General features: G+C 40.7%; 2 protein-coding genes across 14 annotated transcripts in view; one reads left to right on the forward strand and one right to left on the reverse strand.

The window, feature by feature from the left end:
* FLVCR1 (FLVCR choline and heme transporter 1) overlaps positions 1 to 14,486 on the reverse strand; it is a 29,179-nt gene extending 14,693 nt beyond the window's left edge. Inside the window, exons 1-3 of the mRNA XM_036109774.2 lie at positions 13,543 to 14,486; positions 8,187 to 8,331; positions 2,088 to 2,228 (exon numbers count right to left, since the gene is read on the reverse strand). Of these exons, the coding sequence (XP_035965667.1) occupies positions 2,088 to 2,228; positions 8,187 to 8,331; positions 13,543 to 14,277 (1,021 nt within the window). The 5' untranslated portion in view covers positions 14,278 to 14,486. The remainder of the gene's footprint in view (positions 1 to 2,087; positions 2,229 to 8,186; positions 8,332 to 13,542) is intronic.
* Positions 14,487 to 14,528: 42 nt separating this feature from the next.
* SPATA45 (spermatogenesis associated 45) overlaps positions 14,529 to 25,774 on the forward strand; it is a 44,289-nt gene continuing 33,043 nt past the window's right edge. For 6 of the 13 annotated variants that reach the window (XM_078078132.1, XM_078078133.1, XM_078078131.1 and 3 more), the window contains exon 1: positions 14,535 to 14,620. The gene's annotated coding sequence lies outside the window, so the exon portion shown is untranslated. Of the gene's footprint in view, positions 14,621 to 14,720; positions 15,181 to 25,774 lie in introns of those variants that run through there. The other 7 variants (XM_078078138.1, XM_078078140.1, XM_078078130.1 and 4 more) reach the window with 3 other exon arrangements.

Here is a 25,774-nt window from a genome sequence, read left to right on the forward strand (position 1 = left end):
TACCCTCTGCTGATCTTGCATCTATTCCAGACTGGAGTAAAGATAGCAAGAGTGAGGATAAAGGATCATAAGAGCAAGAAATACTGTTATCTGAGCCTAGACTATTTGTCTGAGTTTCAGACAGCAAATAGCAAGAGTGGCATTGTGAAGGATCGCGTTTTCTCCAAATAGCCTTACCTCAAGAAAATGTTACCTTTGACTATTTGGTTCCTAAGTTTTGGACACTGTATATAATCCTGAAAACCTGTCCTAGGAGTATAGTCCCTATCTAGACTATCCCATGTGCAAGTCTGCTCCAACTTTATATTTTAATTTTTTTTTAAAAAAGATTTTATTTATTTATTTGTCAGAGAGAGACAGCGAGAGAGGGAACACAAGCAGGGGGAGTGGAGAGGGAGAAGCAGGCTTCCCGCTGAGCAGGGAGTCTGATGCGGGACTCGATCCCAGGACCCTGGGATCATGACCTGAGCCGAAGGTAGACGCTTAACAACTGAGCCACCCAGGCGCCCCTCCAACTTTATATATATAATACTAGTCATGGAGGGAGACAGGTGCACTGTCAAAAGGTGTGATGTGACTCACTCATTCAAAACCATGATCCCCAACTAGGCACCCCTTCAGTAAAGAATATGAGGTCAAGAAAGTTTTCCAACTCTCCTGGGGAACTCTCCACAGTGTTTCCCAATGCCTTCTTTCTGAATTTTTTTTTTTTTGAAGATTTATTTATTTATTTTAGAGAGTAAGTGAGGCAAATGTTAAGCCAGCTCTTGTAGGACTGCTTAAGGGGAAAAAGGAGTACATTTCAGGTAAAAGGAATAATGGCACAAAATTACAGAGACTAGAATTCACAGCATATATGCCCGTGGAGGCATGTTTGTGTGTGTGAGCATTTGTCTGTGACAAGGGGCTGGTTATAAATTGGCTCAAAGAAAGTCTTATCTTGGGAGTCAGGGAGAGATAAAGAAGGTAGGAATCTTTCTTCCTTAAACGACAGGCTACAGAAATGAATTTGCTCTTATAAATAATAACCGCCCACTGTATTTTCTCTACTTCCTAGTTATGTGTTTTAGGTTTAAGCTAACCAGTGGAGGGAACCAGCAAAATTAAGAAAAGGAACTATGGCATGGTGAAGTATTTAATGATGATAGGATATAACATCTGGGATTTGCTTAAAAATATTCCAGGGAAAAAAAATTCCAGGAAAAAAGCAGAAGAAAGAGATAAAGCAAGAATAGTGAAATGTTGACCATTGCAGCTGGGTGATGATAGGCACATAGGAATTCACTATATTAAATGTTTTATTTTTGTGTTCAATTATTTTCACTGAAAAAGAAAAAAAAAAGATCAAGTAACCATGGTAAAGGGGTGAGTGAGCATTTAGGTCAGGGCATAATTTGTTATAACCCGTAAAACAGTTATGTACTAGGGTGTGTGCTCCCAAAAAGATGTAAAGAAGAGAAAGAACAGCAGTGAGTGACTTCTGAAGACAAGTAAGACAGAAATAGGGGGTGTTGGCAGTTATTATAAACGGTGTTGATATAAAAAAAAAAACAAAGAATAAACTGTCAGCAAACTCTGAATGGAACCAAATGGGTTGGTGCCTGCAGTCAAACCTACAGCATCAGAGTGAGTATCTGTCAGCTATCCTGAAATACCTAGAAGGATAAGAATTGTTTTTCAAGTTAGAACTGGTTAAGGTGATCGCATTAATGTCTAGTTTTGACTGAGCAGTCGAAACAGATGCCAGTTTGCACAGGAGCAGAGAAAGGAATTGTTGATGACATTTCCCATATGCTTACAGCAGTTTATGAAGGACTTAAAATACTTGGTGTAAACAAAAAAGAAGACAGTGCTTGTCTATTATATTTTATTTTAAAAAATAACAAATTAGATTAAGAAATTATTAAGAAATTGGATTAAGAAATTTTGCTTTTAGTTCAAAATTTAAGTTTATGACTATGCCATCATTATTTTTATAGTTAACAAACCTATCTCATTAATTAAAGCTCAATCCACTAGATTAAATGAAAAGAATCTACAATGCTCAAAGTTTTATACAGAAATCAAAGTAAAAGAAAACCACTTACCATAAGTGATCAAGAGAAGGACAAAAGGAATGTTTCTAAATAGGTTCCTTATTGATTTCTTATAGGAGTATTCAGCAGGGGAACTTTTTTGAAGAACTGCTTGAGCCTGACTTGGTGGATACTGAGGTTTTTCTTTGAATGCTGGAAACACACATGGAAAGGTAATTAAATACATGGATCTTCCTTAGTGAGCAGACTAAATCAGTTTAAGCTTAAAGAGGTAGTGAAAGTCTTATAGTGAGTCTTTCATTTTCATGAATTTCTGAAGAATATCCTCTCAGTCCTCTGAAGCGGACTACAACTCAGAGATTTGGTCAATTCACATAACTGCAAAACCATCTCAATAATATGTCACAACTGATCAGTCCATTCTTAGTTAAGCAAGATTAATTTTTTTTTTTTTTAAAGATTTTTTATTTATTTATTTGACAGAGAGAGACACAGCGAGAGAGGGAACACAAGCAGGGGGAGTGGGAGAGGGAGAAGCAGGCTTCCCGCTGAGCAGGGAGCCCGATGCGGGGCTCGATCCCAGGACCCTGAGACCATGACCTGAGCCGAAAGCAGACGCTTAATGACTGAGCCACCCAGGCGCCCCAAGCAAGATTAATTTTTATTCTAGTAAGTACTCAACAATTCCATTTCTAAACTTAGTTCAACTTGTAATTACAGGTAACATCAGAGATGAGCAAACCGGGCTATGTTACCTTTTAGAGGACTGTCCTGAGTTAGTAACTGTTTTCTTCTACTATTTGCTACAAAATTTATCATCTGATCTAATTAGATATGATTTCTAGAATTGAAAAGGTCCAGGTAGATTCACGGGAGCAGAGCTCACCAAAACATCGATTAATTAGGATATACTGAAAACTTATCAAACTAAAACAGACTTCTATTTTTACAGATGTCACAACTAATTCAAGAGGAGACATACTCATGAATATTTACTTTTGAATGTTCTTATATTGGAGGACTGGTAGACACAAAATGTTTAAGTTGTTGCAATCCCTTCTCTTCGTTCACCCTATCTGCTCCTTGCACTGTTGAGGATGCCTGTTGTCCTTTCCTGAAAGTCTCTTTGGGTCCTAGTTAAGATAGGAGATATCTCTTTTTGTTAATAGTGGCAATACACAACTCACGCGGTTGTAAAACAAAGTTTCAGAAAGTAAAAACCGTGCTTATAAGGTAATCGTGGGGATTGAGTCTTCAGTCTCTTACTTAGGTTCTTATTTACTCTGGTAAAGTAAGTATAAGTGGCTCAGATTTGAACTCAAATGCAAAGAGAAAACAATGCCTATTAGTCTTCAACTCCACTGAATTTATTTTCTAAAGACATGTGTTATCTTTTCGTTTCAGGTAGTCATCTGCCCTGTTGGACAAAATCAGACCCGTATCTATCAGCTACACAATACACTAAAGTTGGGTGTCAGTCTATACGAAGAAAAGGAAACAGAGGAACAGAAAACCACTGGTCTATGACCCTGTTTACTCTGCACTGCTTCCTTTAAAGGATGGAATATGGCTTTTTCTTTCTCCTTTGAAACTGGAAAACAATAGCCTTCTTCTTTCTTCTCCCCACCAAAAATGTATGCCAATAAAATAACTAGCTATTGGGGCCCCTGGCTGGCTGAGTCAGTAGAGCATGCGACTCTTGATCTCAGGGTCCCACACTGGGCAGAGAGCTTACATAAATAATAATAATAATAATAATAATAATAATAATAATAATAAAACTATTCAAGCAGTTATTCTCCAAAGTAGCCAAAGGATTTTGGGGCACCACATTCAAACCTTTTCTCCCATGATGAATAAGAAGGAAATCTATGTGTTTAAGACTACTTCTACTTTTGGAATTAAATAATAACATTATCTTTTGATTTCATTATTTGTCCCTGTATGATTCAAGCAGACATTCCACATATTAACTTATTACAAGATATGTAGAGGTTTGAATGCTGGCCTGCCTCATATCTTTGTATAACGCAGAAGAAGTCAATTCCTGTCTCTCAACTATAGCTTTCTCATATATAAAATGGAAATAACAAGTTGTCATGAGGATTATATGATATAATATATGCAAAATAATCTTGTAATTATTGAATGCTACACAGAATACAGTGTCATTTTCAGGAATACTTGGTTTGGTTTTTTTTTTAAAGATCCATCTATTTATTTGAGAGAGAGAGCACAAGCAGGGGGAGAGAGAGAGGGAGAAGCAGACTCCCTCTGAGTGCAGAGCCCAACATGGGGCTCGATCCGAGGACTCGGAAATCATGACTTGAGCTGAAGTCAGATGTTTAATCGACTGAGCCACCCAGGTGCCCCGAGGAATACCTACTTTTATTTTTTATTTTTTTATTTTTTTTAAAGATTTTTATTTATTTATTTGAGAGAGAGAGACACAGCGAGAGAGGGAACACAAGCAGGGGGAGTGGGAGAGGGAGAAGCAGGCTTCCCGCTGAGCAGGGAGCCCGATGCGGGGCTCGATCTCAGGACCCTGGGATCATGACCTGAGCCGAAGGCAGACGCTCAACGACTGAGCCACCCAGGCGCCCCGAGGAATACCTACTTTTAAAAGTCAGAGACTTTATCTCAGGGGCTTGAAATTCTTATAGACTAAGTAAAACATATTTCTGTTAAATGTTTACAATAGCAGTCTATCTATAAATACCCTGAATATAAGAATCAAAAGTAGAATTATACATACATGTTATATACTCATGTGTTTAAGTACCTTAACATTAAATATTTTGATTGCCTTTACTTCTGGTTTCTCTCATCCACTCACATTAGTGAATCAGGAAGGTAAGGATTTTAATTTGCACATTTGAGTTACGTGATAGAGTTTACTGCCCTCCTGCACAAGGATAGTTTTCAAACACAACTGCATTACCACTTATACAAGCGGAATTTGAACTGGAACAAAAACAAGACTAATTAAAAATTAAAATGCCGTATTTTTATATATAACATTTTAAATATGGAGTTAGGGTACCTAGGCTCAAATTTCATCTTCAGTATCCACTGTGACCATGGATAGATTACCTTTACTTCAATTCTGTGTCCTAATTTCCTCATCTATCAAATGGGAATGAGAATAGTACCGCCCTCATATGGCTGTGAGGATTAGATGACGCAGTATGTAGTGTGCCTACTTTAAACATGTTTGGTACTTACCAAACCACCAAATGTTAGAGGCCACAATCGTGTGGGGTATGAAGAATGAGGTATTAGTGTGAGATCTGGTGGAAGGCTTGGGTTAATTCCTAGAAATGCTAGATGGATTACATTCATGAATAAGCTCCATGAGGGAGGGCAATAGGGTTACATGGCATGAAGCCTCAAGATAGTATTTTTGAAAGACTACTGAATACCAATTTAGTATATGTCACGTTGCTGAAAAGCAACAGCAAAGCCAAATTACTTTATAAAATTTGGTTGGGCTTCCAAAGTATTTATGGGAAGTATTCAGAGGGAAGTAGGATTGTCTCTTAGTAATTAAGGACCTTTAAAATAATCCCTATCTTCCTCAATAGCAAATATTTGAGTATAAGGAAAACAGATAAATTTTTTTTGCTTAAATGTCACGATTTTCAACCCAAGACATTCATGTCACAACTGTATATTATCTTGCTTTTATACTATGCTTGGTATCATAAGGTTAAGACTACAGGTCACCAAGCAAAACTTGACAGTGAGCCCTTTCTTCCCTGCTCCATCTCCACGGTCTCCTCAGAAGCTAGGAGTGCATAAATAAGTAATAATGTACATGAATAGGTCTCTTTTAATTTCTCAAGTAACACAGGTGCTATGTCAAAGGTCAACCTATTATTACTGCCTTTTTGTCCCCTTCCTTTCACAAATAAAAATCTTGTATTTGTTGGGGTGCCTGGGTGGCTCAGTCATTAAGCGTCTGCCTTCGGCTCAGGTCATGGTCCCAGGGTCCTGGGATCGAGCCCCACATCGGGCTCCCTGCTCAGCGGGAAGCCTGCTTCTCCCTCTCCCACTCCCCCTGCTTGTGTTCCCTCTCTCGCTGTGTCTCTCTCTGTCAAATAAATAAATAAAATCTTACATTTGTAGCATCTCATATAGATATGCTTAAACACATGTGTCATATATATGATTTCACATGTATAGATATCTTATATTTTTCCAAAGAGATAAAGCCATGAAAGACAATAAAAAAAGGAAAACCAGAATTGATGTGAAGATACACAAGCAATCATAGGAAGGTGGATTTTACATTTTAATAATCCCTATTGCTAATAGAGGATCCATTTATACAAAACATATACAAACTATATGTCACTTAGCAAATCAAATATGGATACCAGAGAAGTAGACTTAAGAGTTTGTTTTTTAAAAAATATACAGTTGAGGGGCACCTGGGTGGCTCAGTCATTAAGCGTCTGCTTTCGGCTCAGGTCATGATCCCAGAGTCCGGGGATCGAGCCCCGCATCGGGCTCCCTGCTCCGCGGGAAGCCTGCTTCTCCCTCTCCCACTCCCCCTGCTTGTGTTCCCTCTCTCGCTGTCTCTCTCTCTGTCAAATAAATAAAAATTAAAAAAAAATATATATACAGTTGACCCTTGAACAACATGGGGGTTAGGGGCACCAATCCCCCACACAGCTGAAAATTCATGTATAACTTTTGACTCCCCAAAAACTTAACAACTAGTAGCCTACTGTTGACCAGAAGCCTTACTGATAACATAGTCAATTGACTCATATTTTGTACGTTATATGTGTTACACACTGTCTTCTCAAAATAAAGTAAGCTAGAGAAAAGAAAATCTTACTAATAAAGTCATAAGGAAAATACTTTTACAGTACTATAAAAAAAATCCATGTATAAATGGACACATGCAGCTCAAACCCATGTTGTTCAAGGGTCAACTGTAGATTTCTTCTAAAACTTTGTTAAACTGCTGAAATAGTACAGGGATAATTTGTCCTTTTTCAATAGTCTATACACAGCAAAAATGTCACCCCCTAATTGAAACATAGAAACCAACCACGAGTAGATTTGGCATGTCAGAATACTTTCTATGCTACCAAGAGAATATTTTTTTCATTATCTGAAGGGAAATTAAATGTATGGGCAGTTCATCTATGAAGGCAGTCTCTATCAGAACAGTCTTCAACCTACATGCCTTTGAAAACCAAGGATTTCCTATCTGGAGATCACAAAATTTGAATTTTTCATTACTATGATAGTCATGGTAAAAATGGTAAAGCTCCAGCTATCATGCAATTTAATGTAAATATTAATGATTAAAAGATGGCCTTTCAACTTTAAAGTTGCTCTCTTCCTCAAATCAAGTTACGATACCCTGAGTGCCCAAAGGGCAATATTCCAGTTATGTTACCAACCACATTACTTAAAAAAACCTGTCCTTTGCCCTGCAAGCAAACTTGTTTCCCATTAAAAATAAACTTTAAAAAGCAGACCTTCCCAAATCTTCTTCCAAACTGATGATGTGGCTGCTTGCAGCTGATTTTGACTGACTGCTTCAAGAGACAGGCCCAGACGAGAGGACTCAGGGACGGGTGGAGAGAACAGTGCTTTGCTGAAGTGCTCTAACAAGCTCTGCTGAGCAGCTGAACAGCTTGCCACTGCCCAGGATCGTTCACTGGTCAACATGTTCGGATCCAGTTAATTGTTAAAATGGGGATCCTTGGAAGGATTTCTCATTAAAAAAGAGAAAAAGGTTGGTAGCCTCTTTGCATCATTTCCAAGCATAACAAGAATTCGTTCCTGGCTATGTTAGCTTCAGCTGCAGAACACGTAGAGGAAGATGCAAACAGGAGGCAGGTAGCATGTTGGAAACAACAGTTATCCAGGAAGAAAAGTTAGTAGGGAGAGAAATTAAATGAGTTAGTCTTCAAACCCTTTGCGATATATCTAAAATAGATATAGCTGCCCATAACACATCCCTAGGGGTGTAGCATTCATTATCTGAACAGGTGCAACAGCAAGAATGAAACAGGCAAATAGCAAAGGGAGATATTATCATGAAAATGTTCAGGGTCAGCTATTTTTATTTCCGTATGTTTGCCATGCATTTATCTATTTAAGTAATAGGGAAAATAATTTGCTTACCAATTACTGTTAAAAGACATAAAAATGTGGCGACGGATGATGTTCCATAAAACATGGTACTGATATTACAAGCCAGAAGATCTGTGTTATTCTGTGTGTTGGGCACTAAAACTGGTGGTAGCAAAAAGCCAACTGCAGTTCCAAGCTGTAAAATAAACAATCCTGTTAATAGTTATTATTAATAAGAGGGAAAAAAAAAGGACATACTGGCAATTAATATAGAGAAGAACAGCTAGTGTATTTAAGGTGTAAGGTGTACATTCTAAAGCACCATGTTCTGGGATGCTGGGCTGGCTCAGTTGGAGGAGCAAGGGACTCTTGATCTCGGGGTCGTGAGTTCGAGCCCCACACACCGTGTAAAGTTTACCCAAATAAATAACTATTTAAAAAAAAAAAACCCACCATGTTCTAATGTTGTTTGTTTTTTTGTTTTTTACTACAGTACTGTTAAATGGTAGTTGCTCCTACTATTTGAATGATTCTGCTGTAAGGATATAAGATACCGTTCTTACCTTTTAGATGCTTGCAATCAAAAAGAAGAATAAGAATATGCAGAGTAAGGCTGAGAAAAGATGATATACAGAATGGGAGAAAATAGTTGCAAATCCTATGTCGAAGAAGGGTCTACCATCTAGAACATATAGAGAACTCTCACAACAACAAAAAGACAAACATCCAATTCAAAAATGGGCAAAGGACTTGAATACACATTTTTCCAAAGAAGATATACAAATGTTCAATAAACACGTGAAAAAAAATGCTCAACATCATTAATCAGTAGGGAAACCAAATCAAAACCATAATGAGATACCACTTAATACCCACAAAGATGGCTATAATAAACAAACAAACAAACAAAAAACTGGAAAATAACAAACGTTGGCAAGATGTGAAAAAACTGCAACCCTTGTACACTGCTAGCAGGATTGTAAAACAGTGCATCCACCGTGGAAAACAATTTGGCAGTTCCTTAAAAAATTAAACACAGAATTCCCATATGACCTAGCAATTCCACTCCTAAATAAATACCCCAAACCCTAAAGATAGGTATTCAAATAAATATTAAATATTATACGTGAATATTCATAACAGCCCTATCTGCAATAGCCAGAAGGTAGAAACAAACCCAAATGTCCATCAGTGGATGAACAGATAAACAAAACGTGGTACACCCATATAATGAAATATTATTCAGCCCTAAAAAGAATGAAATATTACCATGGATGATCTTTGGATGAACTTTGAAAAACATGCTAAGTGAAAGAAGCCAGACATAAAAAGGTCACATAGTGAATGATTCCATTTACATGAAATATCTAGAACAGCTAAATCCGTGGAGAGAAAAAGCAAATTAGTGGTTGTCAGGGGTCAGAAGAAGGGGTGAATGAAGAGTGACTGCTTAGTGTTGGGTATTGGGTCTTCTTTGAGGGTGGATGAAAATATTTTGGATCTAGATAGAGGTGATGGTTGTACAACCCTATGAATGTACTAAATGCCACTGAGCTATAATCTAAGATGGTTAATTTTATGGTGAATGTGAATTTCACCTCAGTAAGAAAAACATAAGGTTGAATATGATAATCACAATGAAAGAAATAAAATTAAAGTATTAAAGGAGCTCAATGGAGAAAGGTAACGGGGATGGAGATGAGAAGGAAGGGCCCAAGATTGATTTCCAAAAGGAAGAGTCACCAAACACTTCATTTGCTCCTTTACAAAAAGCTGGATAGAGACCATTAAACAGGTAATTACAAGAGAGTTTGGTAAGTACAGTGATACAGTGATGGAGAGGTAGAGGGTGCTAAGACTGGGATGATCATGTGATCTATCATCCAAATGAGAATACTATTCAAAGTGAAAGGGACTAAATGAGTAGTTATCCTAATGAACAGCTCCACACCTGGATTATCCCAGGCAAACTGGAACATACAGTCACCCTAGCTAAGAAACTACTTTGAAGGAGCACTTTGTATAGACTTGGGGTTCAGGAAAAGTTTCTGGAGGAGCAAAGATCTGAAGAAGAAACTGGAGTTAGCCAAGTAAAATCAGTGTGTTCCCAGCCAAGGGAACATCAGGTACAAAGGAAGGAGGAGAGCATGACCTTGTGAGAAGCTGTAAGTAGTGGACAATTCCCCTCAGAGCAGAAAAGAAATGTGGATGTGAGGAATGGGGGGGTGTGGAGAGGTGAAGCCAGAGAGTTGACAGGAGCCAGATCCAAAAGGACTCACACTGTCTCATTAGACAGTTTGAATTTTATACTCGGCAATGGAAGCCACTGCAGAGAGCAAGGGAGTGTCCTGGACAGATTTGCACATCAGAAAGACCACAGTGGATAAATGTGAAGAGTAATAGGAAAAGTGCAAGAGCTGCAGATAGGAAAGTCAGCCAGCAATCTCAAGGTAAGGGCTGCCGGTGGCCAAAGCCAAGACAGAGGCAGCAGAAATGAAGAGAAATGAGCTAGGTGCATTTGGATGGGTGGCAGCATATGGAAATATCAGCTAGCCAGTATCTACATGAATCTGAAGCTCACTCATTTATTCAACCAATTTGTATGGAGCATCTATAACGTGCTGGGCACTGTATTAAATGCTGGTGAGACGTGCTCGCTTCGGCAGCACATATACTAAATGCTGGTGAGACAACTGTGTACATTCAGACCACATGCCTATTTTCATGAAACTTACAATCTAATGGTGGGGATGGGAAATGACTAATAACAATATATAAGCATAAATATATCAGATAGTGATAAGCGCCATATGGAGATAAATTATAATGATGTAATAAGAGAGTGACTGGGCAACTCTAAATGGGTTCCTCAAGAAATGCCACAAAATGATATTTAAAATGAATTTAAGGGGCGCCTGGGTGGCTCAGTCATTAAGCGTCTGCCTTCGGCTCAGGTCATGGTCCCAGGGTCCCGGGATCGAGCCCCGCGCTGGGCTCCCTGCTCGGTGGGAAGCCTGCTTCTCCCTCTCCCACTTCCCCTGCTTGTGTTCCCTCTCTCGCTGTGTCTCTCTCTGTCAATTAAATAAATAAAATCTTTTTAAAAAATAAAATAAAAAATAAAATAAAATGAATTTAAACTGAGAATTGCGTGACAGTAAGGATGTAATAATGTGATCCTAGGAGGAAGAACATTCCAGGTAGAGAGAATGCTTCTGCAAGGGCCCTTATGCAAAATCCAAGCTTAGTGTTGTTTAAGGAGCCGAAGAAGACATATTGAATAAGGTTTTGCAACCCAGAGTGAAGAGTTTAGATTTTAAGTACTATGGAAAATCATTGGTGAGTCCAAAGCAGAGCAATGACAGGATCTGATCCATGTTTTAGAAGGGTTTCTCAGGTTAGAGACCTGGCAATAGAGATGAATAGTGAAAAGCCAGGATGCAGGAAATCAGACAGACTTGGGTGTGAATGCTGCCACCAGTTCGCTGTGTGACTTCTGGAAAATAATTTCATCCCTTCAAGTCTCAGTTTCTGTATCTATAAACCGGAGAGACTAATGGTTCCTACCTTATATTATTAAATTCAAGGACACAATGCATGTAAAATACTTAGCATGGTGCCAGGTTCTTAGTGAATGCTCAATAATGTGGAATATTATTATAAATGATCACTCCATAATTTAGGCTGAAAATGAGGGCCATGAAAAGTGCACAGTTACTGCAGCCAAGGAAGGACAAGAACACCTAGGGACAATAAATGTACGAAGAAGGCAGAGGTGGGCTGAACATGAGAGGGAAATCTGCCTATGAGAAAACATTTCCATTTATTATCCATAAATAGATAATCCATAGGTATGGAGTTAATAATATTTCTGCCATGCTCAATGAAGTATGAATATGGAATATAATTTTGTTAATGAAAAATACCTTAAGAAAACGGTTCCTACCTAAATATATGGAAGCAACCAACTCAAATATCAGTTATAAATTATTTTGTTTTTTTTTTTTAAGATTTTTATTTATTTATTTGACAGAGAGAGACACAGCGAGAGAGGGAACACAAGCAGGGGGAGTAGGAGAGGGAGAAGCAGGCTTCCCGCCGAGCAGGGAGCCCGATGCGGGGCTCGATCCCAGGACCCTGGGATCATGACCTGAGCCGAAGGCAGATGCTTAACGACTGAGCCACCCAGGCACCCCAGTTATAAATTATTTTGAATACACAACAACTAAGTTCAAGCTACCCTTTCTTCTGTACTTTTAGAGAAAGAAGATAAACATAAAGTAGTAAACATGTAGAACTAGTCTCTTTACGGATTTTAGCTAAATCTTATTGTGATCTTGAAACAAGTGTTAGACTGGAAGTAAGAGAGTAACATTCTTTTGTTACATAGCACGTAGGAATATAGGCATAGAGACAGGTGATTTTTAACTACATTCTCTTCAAGCTGAATGAACACTCAATACAATGTACATAAAGTATCACAGAATTCCATATGCAAATTTTAAATGATAAAAGAATCAATCTGCAATTACAACACACACACACACACACACAACATTCTACTTAGTAATGCTACAGGAATGCTACTGGAATTTGAACCTATGGTGTTAGAAGGACTAGGAAGCACTTTAAGGGAGAATTGGCAAAATAAGCCACCCTTTTACCATGGGTTCCATGATCTGCGATCTGTCTTGCATTTTCTGACTGTTAAAAATTGGTAATTGGACTCAGTAATGTTGTGAGGTCTTTCCCACCAGAACATTTATTTAGCTGTCATTTATAAGCGTTGTGTACCAGGCACTCTGCTGATTGCTAACATATAAAATTAAACAGGAAGGGCACTTGGCTGGCTCAGTCCGAAGAGTGTACAACTCTTGATCTCAGGGTCATGAGTTCCAGCCCCACCTTGGGTGTAGAGACTACTACGAAAGATAAAAAAAACTTTAGAAAAATAAATAAGTAAAACAAAACAAAATAAAATAAAACAGGAGCTGTTCACATTGATCACTCAAAATGAAAACAAACTTCCCAGAATCCAACACCTTCCTTTTACAAAGAATACACTAGGAACGACAAAAATACCTACCTAAGTCTCACTGGTTATTACACTGACAAGTTTTCTATGATGCTAGGGATATATGGGCCAGTTCAGTTAATTATTTTACGGGTAATTCTCAAAACAAGAAGATAAGGTGGTCACTTCAAACTGGTTTTGAAGTTCTGTCCTTACAAATAAATCAAATACCCTCTTTAATCCAAGACTGCCTCCTGTCTTATGACTACACGTCTCCTTTCCTTCATTTATACACACCCGCCTCCTGAGGGTCCATCCACACGCCTAGCTCATACAGCCTATGCCTTTATCTGGTCCTTTAAGGATCCGATTTTCATCTATCACTCCAGTTCTTACCTGATTGCCTAGCACGGCAGTGGCACAAGCTGTGGATACCTCCTTGGGCCCAAACCACACCGAGGCGATGCGGGAGGGCAAGCCGAGGATGAACACCTGGGCCACGGAGCACAGGCACTGGCCCAGCATGGTGACCCAGAAGAGATGCCGCTCGACACTGGCGCACTTGATCCAGGCGCCCAGGCAGTTGAGGCCGGAGCCCAGCAGGGCCGTGAGCCGCAGGCCTCTGGTGTCCAGCAGCCACGTGGCGGGGAAGATGAGGGGCACGTAGGCCAGCATGTACACCATGGACAGCCAGTCGATGTGCAGGGAGGAGACGCCATAGAAGCCCTCAAAGACATTGCTGATGATGCTGTATTGGATCCATTGAAAGGCGTTCACCAGCGAGTACAGGCTGAAGATCAGGAGCACCACAAAGCGCCGCGCAGAGAGCGCCGTCTGGGGCACCCGGGAGCCCTCGGCCCCGGGGGTCTCCTCCCCGGGGCCCGTAGACAGCAGCCGGGTCTGGGTCTCCTCCTCTGGAGCCAGCGGAGTCTGCGGCCTGCCGAGGGATTCAGCGGCGGCCACGAGGCGGTCCCGAGACACTCCCTTCGGGGTCAGGCAGCCGGCTTTGGGTCCGTTCTGCGGCTCGGAGCTCCGCTTTCCAGGCTCGCCCCCCGGGACCAGGAGGTATCCATTCGCGGGCGGGTGCCCGGGTGCCACCGCTGCCCCCTCCTCATCGTCCAGCTTTGCCATGTCCCCGCGCTCCCCCGCGCCCCGGCCCTCCTCCCTGCGCCCCCCGGCCCAGGACCCGAGGCCCTCCCTGCACCCCAGCCGCAACCCCTTGGCCCACCGCTCATGCGACCCTTTCCCTGGCCGGGTGCGCCTGGGTGCAAGGCGCGAAACGCAGCCCGCGCCGCCGCAGGCCGCAGGCGAAGCAGAAGTCCTCGCGCCCCTCCAGGCCCGCGGTCAACCTGAGCCAGGCCCCGCCCCAAGAACGTCACCCGACCAATCGGCGGGAGAGCCAATGGGGCGCTTCTGTCAGGGACGAGGCCGGAGCAAATTTGCTGGGACTAGAGGAGGAAGGCGGGTTGGAAGGGTAAGGCCCTGCGTTCACCCCCGTGGAGTGATGCGGTCGCCGAGAGTAACCTACCTGGGAAGAGGGCGGGAGGCGGTGCCGAGGGGGAGGGGAGGGTGAGCGGGAGGGTGCGAGGCGGCCGGGGCAACTCGGCCCCTCGGAACTAGGAGCGAGGGGTTGGGAGAAACCGGGGAGACCAAGAGGTAGGCCTCGGCCTCTCCACCCGGAGGGGCTCCCTAGGGCCAGGTCCACACTCGGGCAGAGGACGAATTTGGCCTCGCCCCAGCACAGCTGGCTGTCAAGATCGGACCCCGCCTTTAGAGCAGACAGGACCACATTGCAGAAATTCGTGCCACCTCGGCAGAGGAAAAATACTAAAAGGCGTTTCAGTCCAAATGAAGAGATTCGTCAGAAATCTGCCCGTGGTGAAGCTGGAATCCTCCACCCGGCTGGTGACGGAGGCGGGTGAGGCGGGCTGTGCCTGAGCAGACCCTGTGACTCAGCGTTCTCGCTTGGACTTGAACCACCTCCTGTAGTTAGTACTTACTGGACACGCACATTCAGGGGGCTCTGGATTCCAGGTACCAGCCTTGTTATGTATGTTCCAGACACTGTCGTGCCCTAGGGAATGAAAGTTTCTGCTCTCAAGAGTACGTATACGCAGCCCTGAGAGTCTTCTAGAGAAAATGTCCCGCCTGCTGCTCCTTAGGAAACTAATTTTGAAACAAAACAAACCGAAAGATTCCAAATATTCATTATTAAAGTGAAATTGAAACCCGGGGTATCTAACTATGGGTTTAATCTAAAAAAGTGCTGCTATCTAGAAGCCTAAAACCCTCTGCATCTTCTTTTTAATGCCTCTTAATATCATTATTGAGGTGATGTATATCCCATATATGCCTCAGATATATATCAGATGCCTCTCAGTACAGGGGAAATACTACGTAATGCTAAACTTTAAGGAATATGTGCATTTTAATGTCTTCCTTGGCCACCCTATATAAATTGCCACATGCCACCAACCCCCACCCCCCTCCTTCTTAGTCCCCTTCCCTGCTTAATTTTTCTTCTTAGTGCTTACCACTATCTAAAATGTCCTATATTTTACTTATTTTTTTTCTGGTTATTTTCTCCCTCCCCACTAGAAGGTAAGCTCCATGAGGGCAAGTCTGAAAATTTATTGCTATTTCTTAAATGACTGCAGCTAACAAGCATTGAATTACTATTGAATATTTTAAATAATTACTTGCTTTGCAAATGAATCCATTTCTTTTTTTAAAACATGCAAATTTCCCCTGCAAATGATTTTCTAAACACTGATTAGATAATATTTCATATTATGAAGCTATGTTCTCTGAATGAACAAACAACTAAATGTGGAATCTAAAGGACTTCAATCTAATGTGGAATCTAAAGGACTTCAATCTTAGTTAAGAAGTTTGTTTTATGGGTTTCTGAAAAAGATACTGATCGAATTGCTTAATATTCCACACAACTTATTATTCAACATTCAGAAGCATTTTTAAAATACCTTCATGTACCATGAAACTTTCTACATAGCTTGCAGAAAAGTTGTTTAGAAAGGGAATCCAATGGGTAGAATTTTAAATGGACCTTTCTTTCCTTGTGCCAGTCATACCTCCATTCCAGATAGTCACAGTAATCATTCAGATATCTGCAAACTTCCCACCCGCTTCCTGAAACCAGAAACTGGCAGATTATATTAGGCCTCTCATTTCCCCATTAGCCGGTGTGTGTTGGCGATTGTCTTCTGCTAGATCTGAACGATAACTTCCCTCTTTGCACAGAGGCAGCTTCCTGAATGTACTTCTGCAAGGAGGCCATTCTTTCTGATTGTGTAGGCTTCTTCCGTCTAGAGATAATTTGCCTTTTCTGTGTCCTTAGCAAGAAGGATGGGGTTGAGAGTCCTCTGGGTATCCTGGATAACAGTCAGCATCTAATTTCCCTCCACATTTTTACCAGCTGGTACCTATTCTACTCTCACCCACTTCGTCATTTGCCTTTCCTGCCCATGGCAAAGCTCTGTATCTGAAACGATCACCATCTATGTGAAGGAGCATAGCATCAAGGAGGTTTAGAGTAGTGGAGAAAAGCGTATCTAGAGATAGGCTACCTGGATTTGAATCCCAACTTTAGTACTCACTAGCTGCCCAACTTTGGGCAAGTTACTTGGCTGTTTTATAATAGTACATGCTATTATGAGGAATAAAGGAGTGAATGATGCCTGGCACATGGTTTAGACATTCTTAGTTACAGTTTTTAAGGTAGTTTATATAGTGGTCCAGGGTCTGGATCCAACTGGCCTGGATTCAAATCCTAGCTCTTTCACTTTCCAGCTGGATGACTTTGGACCAGTTACTCTGTGCCTCAGTTTCTACAACTAGAAAATGAAGACCATATTCTTCATGAAATTGTTGTGAGAAATAAATGGCTAATAAGTACAAAGTGCTTAAATAGTGTCTGACCTCTGATCTGTAGTAATCAGTAATATACTCAGTAAATGTTACCCAAAGCTATTATCAACTCATGTCTGACCTCAAAGTTATATCTTGTTCTCATGTTATCTTAGATTTGACCCCATCTTGCCTATTGAAGCTTGCTTGCATTGTCCTGGAGTTACTCCAAGCTCTCTCCGACTGAATTCATGATTTTAGAGCCCCTCTCTGGAAGGTACTCTGAGAATGTTAGTATACACAGTGGTGTATACTAACTACCCTTGGCCTAACAAGAGGTAGATTTCTTATCAGAGGTGGTCAGCATTTGAACAGACAATATCCAGGCAACAGATGCTATCTGTGTTGGACCAGGTGTGTTGTGGATAGGATGCCTGAATTCCATAGAAAATTGAACTATGTGGGGCACCTGGGTGGCACATTTAGTTGAGCATCTGACTCTTGGTTTTGGCTCAGGTCGTCATCTTGGGGTTATGGGATCAAGCCCTGCTTTGGGCTCCATGCTCAGTGGGGAGTCTGCTTGAGCATTCTCTCTCCTTCTCCCTCTGCCCCTCCCCCTCAAATAAATAAATCTTAAAAAAAGAAGAAAAGAAAATTGAACTATGTGAGATTTAAAATGTCTTCTGACTCTAAATTTCTATGATATATGAAAAGTAAAATAAGATATTTCCAAAGAAAGGATTAGACAAAATTTATATGCTTAGTTCGACAAAGTTCCATAAGTAAAGAATGGAGTACAGAAAGGGAAAAACCAGCAGTATCTCTTTGTAGTATCATTCCAGTCTCTTAACCTTGCCTTCTCTCTCTTGAAGCTTCAATGATAGATACTTATTAACCAGTTTAGGTATGAATCATACTTTATATCATATGTTTAGAGGTATAAAACATAAACCTTACTCTCTGCCAGAGAGGACAGTACTGGGAGCATCACTTGGCTGGGAGTGGAGAGGAGATTGAGCTACATTATGGGTGTGGAATGCCAAGTCTGAAAGAGACTTGAATAAGTAACCGTTCAGCAATATGAGATCTGAATAGCATCCAGGAACCAAGGTCCAAGATGCTATCAAGTGTGATGTGGCTGTTCCTGAGCAAAGGTTTCCTGCAGTCTAAGAGGATAAGATGCAAACCAGAACAATGCTACTAGATGTAAAATCCACCACGTATTAGGGGGAGGGGCGTAGATTTTAGCAGCCTTGACTTCAGTTTACATCACTATTACTGTGCCCTGTCCACCTGAGTGGCCAAATCTCTGCTGTTGTACTCTGTGGAAGGATTAAGTTGGGAATGGAGGAGTAGAGGAAGCTGGAAATCAGAATCCTCCCATGTGTACTTTATTTTCCCCATCGAGACATTGTGTGTGTGTGTGTGTTTGTGTGTGTGTGTGTGTGTAACACTTGTAGACAAGAATCCCAGGGTTTTCCCTTCTGTGTATTTTTGTCTTGCTTCTTGGGTTCTTACAAAGAAACCAAATGGAAGGGATGGGGTGGGAGACTGAAATTTCTAACCCTTTAATCAGTTGGTTTGTTCCCCTGGCAATCAACCCCATCCCTAGGTACTTTCCAAGTCATTTCATTAGTATTACAAGGAAATCATCACAGAAAAGTCCCAAGGTTTGAGAAGCTCTGTGCAAGAAACTTTGTTCTGAAGGCCAAATATATTGTTCTTACTATAAATCACAAAAACACATCAGCATTGTAGCTGGTATGAATTAGCAAGGCTAATTCCTGATCCCCAGGCTTGGGAGTGTGAGGTTGCTAACGTACCACCCCTTTGGTCAGAATTACCAAAGGAGCTGGGTGTGGCTGAGTGTGCAGACGGAGGCCATACCAACCACAGAGGAGGACTAGCACCGGGAGGAAGAAATCACACCACATTAGTCCACTCAGTGCCTCTAGTACGCCACCTTCACATTTATTATGCAATCTGACTCATGATCTGCTCTCCATCTTCCCTTAATTTAGCCAAATCCCACCCATCCTTTATGGTCCAGGTCAGCTCAACTCCCACTCCCTTCCTTAGTCTATCTCCATGATTGGAGCCCCTAGAGATACCATCCTCTTCTGACTATTAACACCCCTGGAGCTACTCACTGAACATTTCCTGGTGGTTACCTAGCTTTTCTTTGCATATTTTAGCCCTTACCTAGAATTTAGCATCTTGAAGCCAGGGACTGGATTTTACTTTATAACACCCTCAGTACCTAAAAAAACTTTTTACATGGCAGTGTAGGGGCCCAGGACAGGACGCCCCAAAATGGGCCACAGTGGCATGTTGATTACTTTGAATTAAAGCTACTGAAGAAACAGCCAGTGCAAGGACACTCTGACCTTCCTCTCTCCTGCTGAAAACGGGAAATAAATCTATGTGAAAGGTACCCTCCCTGTACCAGGAGGTAGAGAGATAGGGAATCCTTATCACCAGAAATAGGGAATTTAGAGCCAAGAAGGCCATATAAACAAACTCTGTTACTTTTTACTAATTTACTACCTCGGCCCGCATTCTGTTTAGAATTTCGTACTAATTGAAAGTTCTGAACATAAGTTTTCTTTTTCCTGTCTACTCCTCACAAATTTATTGTCTCTTTGACTAAAATGTATAAAACTGCTTGTTGTGGTCATTTCCATAGGTTTCAATTTCCTTAGGTCTCAATTTCATTACCCTCCATGTGCACATAATTAAAATTTGGGGTTGTTTTCTTTTCCTGTTAATCTGTCTCATGTCCATTTAATTTTTAGACCAGATAAAAGAAACTTGAAGGGTACAGGAAAATTTTTGCTCCTGGACAACAATTCATTTCATACAGAGTCACTGGCATCTAACTCAACAAATGCTTTTAGGTGACAGTGACTAATAGGAAAATGGCCAGCTCCATTATTGCAAAATTGTAAAATTTAATTTATATCAGAAGTTAAATCAGGCCCAAAATGTAAATAAACACACTTTATTCTCTTTATTTATTTTATTTAAAATCAATTAGCCAACATAGAGTACATCATTAGTTTCAGATGTTGCGTTCAATAATTCATCAGTTGCGTATAACACCCAGTGCTCATCACATGTACCCTCCTTAATACCCATCACCCAATTAACCCATTCCCCCCCCCACCTCCCCTCCAGCAACCCTCAGTTTGTTTCCTATAGTTAAGAGTCTGTCATGGTTTTTCTCCCTCTCTGATTTCTTCCCATTCAGTTTTCCCTCCCTTCCCCTATGATCCTCTGTGCTGTTTCTTATATTCCACATATGAGTGAAACCATATGATAACTGTCTTTCTCTGACTGACTTCTTTTGCTCAGCGTACTACCCTCCAGTTCCATCCACGTTATCCATTCATCTGTCCATGGACATCTCAGCTCTTTCCACAGTTTGGCTATTGTGGACATTGCTGCTATAAACATTGGGATTCAGGGGCCCCTTAAGATCACTACATTTGTATCTTTGGGGTAAATACCTACTAGTGCAATTGCTGGGTTGTAGGGTAGCTCTATTTTTAACTTCTTGAGGAACCTCCATACTGTTTTCCAGAGTGGCTGCCCTGCTGGCATTCCCACCAACAGCGTAAGAGGGTTCCCCTTTCTCTGTATCCTTGCCAACATTTGTTGTTTCCTGACTTGTGAATTTTAGCCATTCTGACTGGTGTGAGGTGGTATCTCATTGTGGTTTTGATTTGGATTTCCCTGATGCCAAGTGTGTCTGTTGGCCATTTGTATGTCTTCTTTGGAGAAATGTCTGTTCATGTCTTCTGCCCATTTCTTGACTGGATTGTTTGTTTTTTGTGTGTTGAGTTTGATAAGTTCTTTACAGATCTTGGATACTAGGCCTTTATCTGATATGTCAATTGCAAATATCTTCTCCCATTCCATAGGTTGCCTTTTAGTTTTGTTGACTGTTTCCTTTGCTGTGCAAAAGCTTTTTATCTTAATGAAGTCCTAATAGTTCATTTTTCCCTTTGTTTCCCTTGCCTTTGGAGATGTGTCTAGCAAGAAGTTGCTGTGGCCGAGGTCACAAAGGTTGATGCCTGTGTTCTCCTCTAGGATTTTGATGGATTCCTGTCTCACATTTAGGTCTTTCATCCATTTTGAGTGTATCTTTGTGTATGGTGTAAGAAAATGGTCCAGTTTCGGGCGCCTGGGTGGCTCAGTTGGTTAAGCCACTGCCTTCGGCTCAGGTCATGATCCTGGAGTCTCGGGATCGAGTCCCGCATCGGACTCCCTGCTCGGCGGGGAGTCTGCTTCTCCCTCTGACCCTCCCCCTTCTCATGCTCTCTCTCAAATAAATAAATAAAATCTTTAAAAAAAAAAAAAAAGAAAGAAAATGGTCCAGTTTCATTCTTCTACATGTGGCTGTCCAATTTTCCAAACACCATTTGTTGAAGAGACTGTCCTTTTTCCATTGGATATTCTTTCCTGCTTTGTTGAAGATTAGTTGACCATAGAGTTGAGGGTCAATTTCTGGGTTCTCTATTCTGTTCCATTGATCTACATGTCTGTTTTTGTGCCAATACCATGCTGTCTTGATGATCACAGCTTTGTAATAGAGCTTGAAGTCAGGCACTGTGATGCCACCAGCTTTGGTTTTCTTTTTCATCATTCCTCTGGCTATTCGGGGTCCTTTCTGGTTCCACACAAATTTTAGGATTATTTGTTTCAGCTCTGTGAAAAATGTCGATGGTATTTTGATAGGGATTGCATTGAATGTGTATGTTGCTCTGGGTAGCATATATATTTTAACAATATTTATTCTTCCAATCCATGAACATGGAATGTTTTCCCATTTCTTTGTGTTTTCCTCAATTTCTTTCATAAGTGTTCTATAGTTTCTAGAGTACAGATCCTTTACCTCTTTGGTTAGATTTGTTCCTAGGTATCTTATGGTTTTTGATGCAATTGTAAATGGGATCAACTCCTTAATTTTTTATTCTTCTGTCTCATTGTTAGTGTATAGAAATGCAACTGATTTCTTTTTTTTAATTTAAATTCAATTAGCCAACATATATCATTTGTTTCAGATGTAGTATTCAGTAATTCATCAGTTGTGTATAACACCTAGTGCTCATCATATCACATGCCCTCCTTAATGCCCATCATCCAATTATCCCATCCCCTGGAAATGCAACTGCTTTTTGTGCATTGATTTTACATCCTGCCATGTTTCTGAATTCCTGTTCGAGTTCTAGCGATTTTGTGGTGGAGTCTTTTGGGTTTTCCATACAAAGTATCATGTAATCTGCTAAGAGAGAGAATTTGACTTCTTTGCCAATTTGAATGCCTTTTATTTCTTTTTGTTGTCTGATTGCAGATGCTAGGACTTCTAGCACTATATTGAACAACAGTGGTGAGAATGGGCATCCCTATCCTGTTCCTGACCTTAGGGGAAAAAATTGCAGGTTTTCCCTGTTGAGAATGATATTCACTGTGGGCTTTTCATAGATGGCTTTTATGATATTGAGGTAGGTTCCCTCTATCCCTACACTGTGGAGAGTTTTAATCAAGAAAGGATGCTGTATTTTGTTAAATGCTTTGTCTGCCTCAATTGAGAGGATCATATGGTTCTTGTCCTTTCTTTATTAATGTGATGTGTCACATTGATTGATTTGTGAATGTTGAACCACCTTGCAGCCCAGGAATAAATCCCATTTGGTCGTGGTGAATAATCCTTTTAATGTACTGTTGGATCCTATTGGCTAGTATCTTGGTGAGAATTTTGGCATCCATGTTCATCAGGGATATTGGCCTGTAGTTCTCCTTTTTGGTCTTTTGGGGTCTTTTTCTGGTTTGGGGTTCAAGGTAACGCTGGCCTCATAGAACGAGTTTGGAAGTTTTCCTTCCATTTCTATTTTTTTGAAACACTTTCAGAAGAATAGGTATTAGTTCTTTAAATGTTTCGTAGAAATCCCCCAGGAAGCCACCTGGCCCTGGACTCTTGTTTGTTGGGAGATGTTTGATTACTGCTTCAATTTCCTTGCTGGTTATGGGTCTGTTCAGGTTTTCTATTTCTTCCTGTTTCAGTTTTGGTAGTTTATAAGTTTCTAGAAATGCATCTGTTTCTTCCAGATTGCCTGATTTGTTGGCATGTAGCTGCTTATAAAATGTTCTTAAAATCGTTTGTATTTCCTTGGTGTTAGTCGTGATCTCTCCTCTTTCGTTCATGATTTTATTAATTTGGGCCCTTTCTCTTTTCTTTTTGATAAGTCTGGCTAGGCATTTATCAATCTTAGTCTTTCAAAGAGCTTGATCTGTTCTACTCTTCTTTTGGTTTCTATTTCATTGATTTCTGCTCTAATCTTTATTATTTCTTTTCTTCTTCCAGGTTTAGGTTTTATTTGCTATTCTTTCTCCAGCTCCTTTAGGTGTAGGTTAGCTTGTGTATTTAAGACTTTTCTAATTTTTTGAGAAAGGCTTGTATTGCTATGTACTTCCCTCTTAGGAACGCCTTTGCTGCATCCCAAAGGTTTTGAACAGTTGTGTTTTCATTTTCATTTGTTTCCATTAATTTTTTAAGTTCTTCTTTAATTTCCTGGTTGACCCATTCATTCTTTAGTAGGATGCTCTTTAACCTCCAAGTATTTGAGTTCCTTCCAAATTTCCTCTTGTGATTGAGTTCAAGTTTCAAAGCATTGTGGTCTGAAAATACGTAGGGAATAATCCCAATGTTTTGGTACCAGATGAGACCTGATTTGTGACCCAGTATGCGATTTATTCTGGAGAATGTTCCATGTGCACTTGAGAAGAATGTGTATTCTGTTGCTTTAGTATGGAATCCTCTGTATGTATCTGTGAAGTCCATCTGGTCCAGTGTGTCATTCAAAGTCCTTGTTTCCTTGTTGATCTCCTGCTTAGATGATCTGTCCATTGCTGTGAGTGGGGTGTTAAAGTCTGCTACTATTATTGTATTATTATCAGTGTGTTTTTTTTTTTTTAAGGTTGTATTTATTTATTTGACACAGAGAGAGAGAGAGAGCACAAGCAGGGGGAGCTGCAGGCAGAGGGAGAGGGAGAAGCAGGCTCCCCGCCAAGCAAGGAGCCTGATGCAGGGCTTGATCCCAGGACCCTGGGATCATGACCCTAGCCGAAGGCAGACGCCCTACCGACTGAGCCACCCAGGTGCCCCCAATGTGTTTCTTTAATTTTATTATTAATTGGTTTATATAATTGGCTGCTCCCAAGTTATATAAATATAAATATTTATAATTGTTAGATCTTCCTGTTGGATAGACCCTGTAAGTAGGATATAGTGTCCCTCTTCATCCCTTACTACAGTCTTTGGTTTAAAATCTAATTTGTCTGATATAAGGGTTGCTACCCCAGCTTTTTTTTGGATGTCCATTAGCATGGTAAATGGTCCTCCACCCCTCTCACTTTCAATCTGGAGGTGTCTTTGGGTCTAAAATGAGTCTCTTATAGACAGCATATTGATGCGTCTTGCTTTTTTTTTTTTTAAGATTTTTATTTATTTATTTGACAGAGAGACACAGCGAGAGATGGAACACAAGCAGGGGGAGTGGGAGAGGGAGAAGCAGGCTTCCCGCTGAGCAGGGAGCCCGATGCAGGGCTCGATCCCAGGACCCTGGGACCACTTCCTGAGCGGAAGGCAGACGCTTAACGACTGAGCCACCCAGGTGCCCCAAAGGGTCTTGCTTTTTTATCCAGTCTGATACCCTGTGTCTTTTGATTGGAGCATTTAACCCATTTACTTCAGTGTAACTATCAAAAGATATTAATTTATTGCCATTGTATTATCTGTAAAGTCACTGTTTCTGTATATTGTCTCTGTTCCTTTGTGGTCTATGTTACTTTTGGGCTCTCTTTGCTTACAGGATCCCCTTTAATATTTCTTGCAGGGCTGGTTTAGTGATTACAAATTCTTTTAGTTTCTGTTTGTCCTGGAAGCTCTTTATTTCTTCTTCCATTCTGAATGACAGCTTTGCTAGGTAAAGTATTCTTGGCTGCATGTTTTTCTCATTTAGTGCCCTGAATATATATATCATGCCAACCCTTTCTGGCCTGCCAGGTCTCTATGGATAGGTCTGCTGCCAGTCTAATGTTCCCACCCTTGTAGGTTAGGGAGCTCTTGTCTTGAGCTGCTTTCAGGATTTTCTCTTTATCTCTGAAATTGGCAAGCTTCACTATTATATGTCAGGGTGTTGATCTATTTTTATTGATTTTTGAGGGGGATTCTCTGTGTCTCCTGGACTTGAATGCCTGTTTCCTTCCCCAGATTAGGGAAATTCTCAGCTATGATTTGCTCAAATATACCTTGTCTCCCTCTCTCTCTTTCTTCTTCCTCTGGGACCCAATAATTCTAATATTTTTTCATTTTATGGTATTGCTGATTTCCTGAAGCCTCCCCTCATGGTCCATTAGTTGTTTTCCTCTCTTTTCCTCAGCTTCCTTCCCTTCTATCATTTTGTCTTCTATGTCAGTGACTCTCTCTTCTGCCTCATTTACCCTAGCTGTTAGAGCATCCATTTTAGACTGCATCTCAGTTAAAGGAATTTTAACTTCGGCATGATTAGATTTTATTTCTTCACTAAGAGATTCTCTAGTGTCTTCTATGCTTTTTTCAAGCCCAGTTAGTAACTATATAATCGTTATTCTGAATTCAATTTCTGACATTTTACCTATATCCATATCGATTAGCTCTATGGCAGAGAGTATTACCTCAGGTTCTTTCTTTTGCTGTGAACTTCTTCTAGTCATTTTG

This window comes from Halichoerus grypus, chromosome 7 (assembly GCF_964656455.1).
Source record: "Halichoerus grypus chromosome 7, mHalGry1.hap1.1, whole genome shotgun sequence".
Taxonomy (NCBI): Eukaryota; Metazoa; Chordata; class Mammalia; order Carnivora; family Phocidae; genus Halichoerus; species Halichoerus grypus.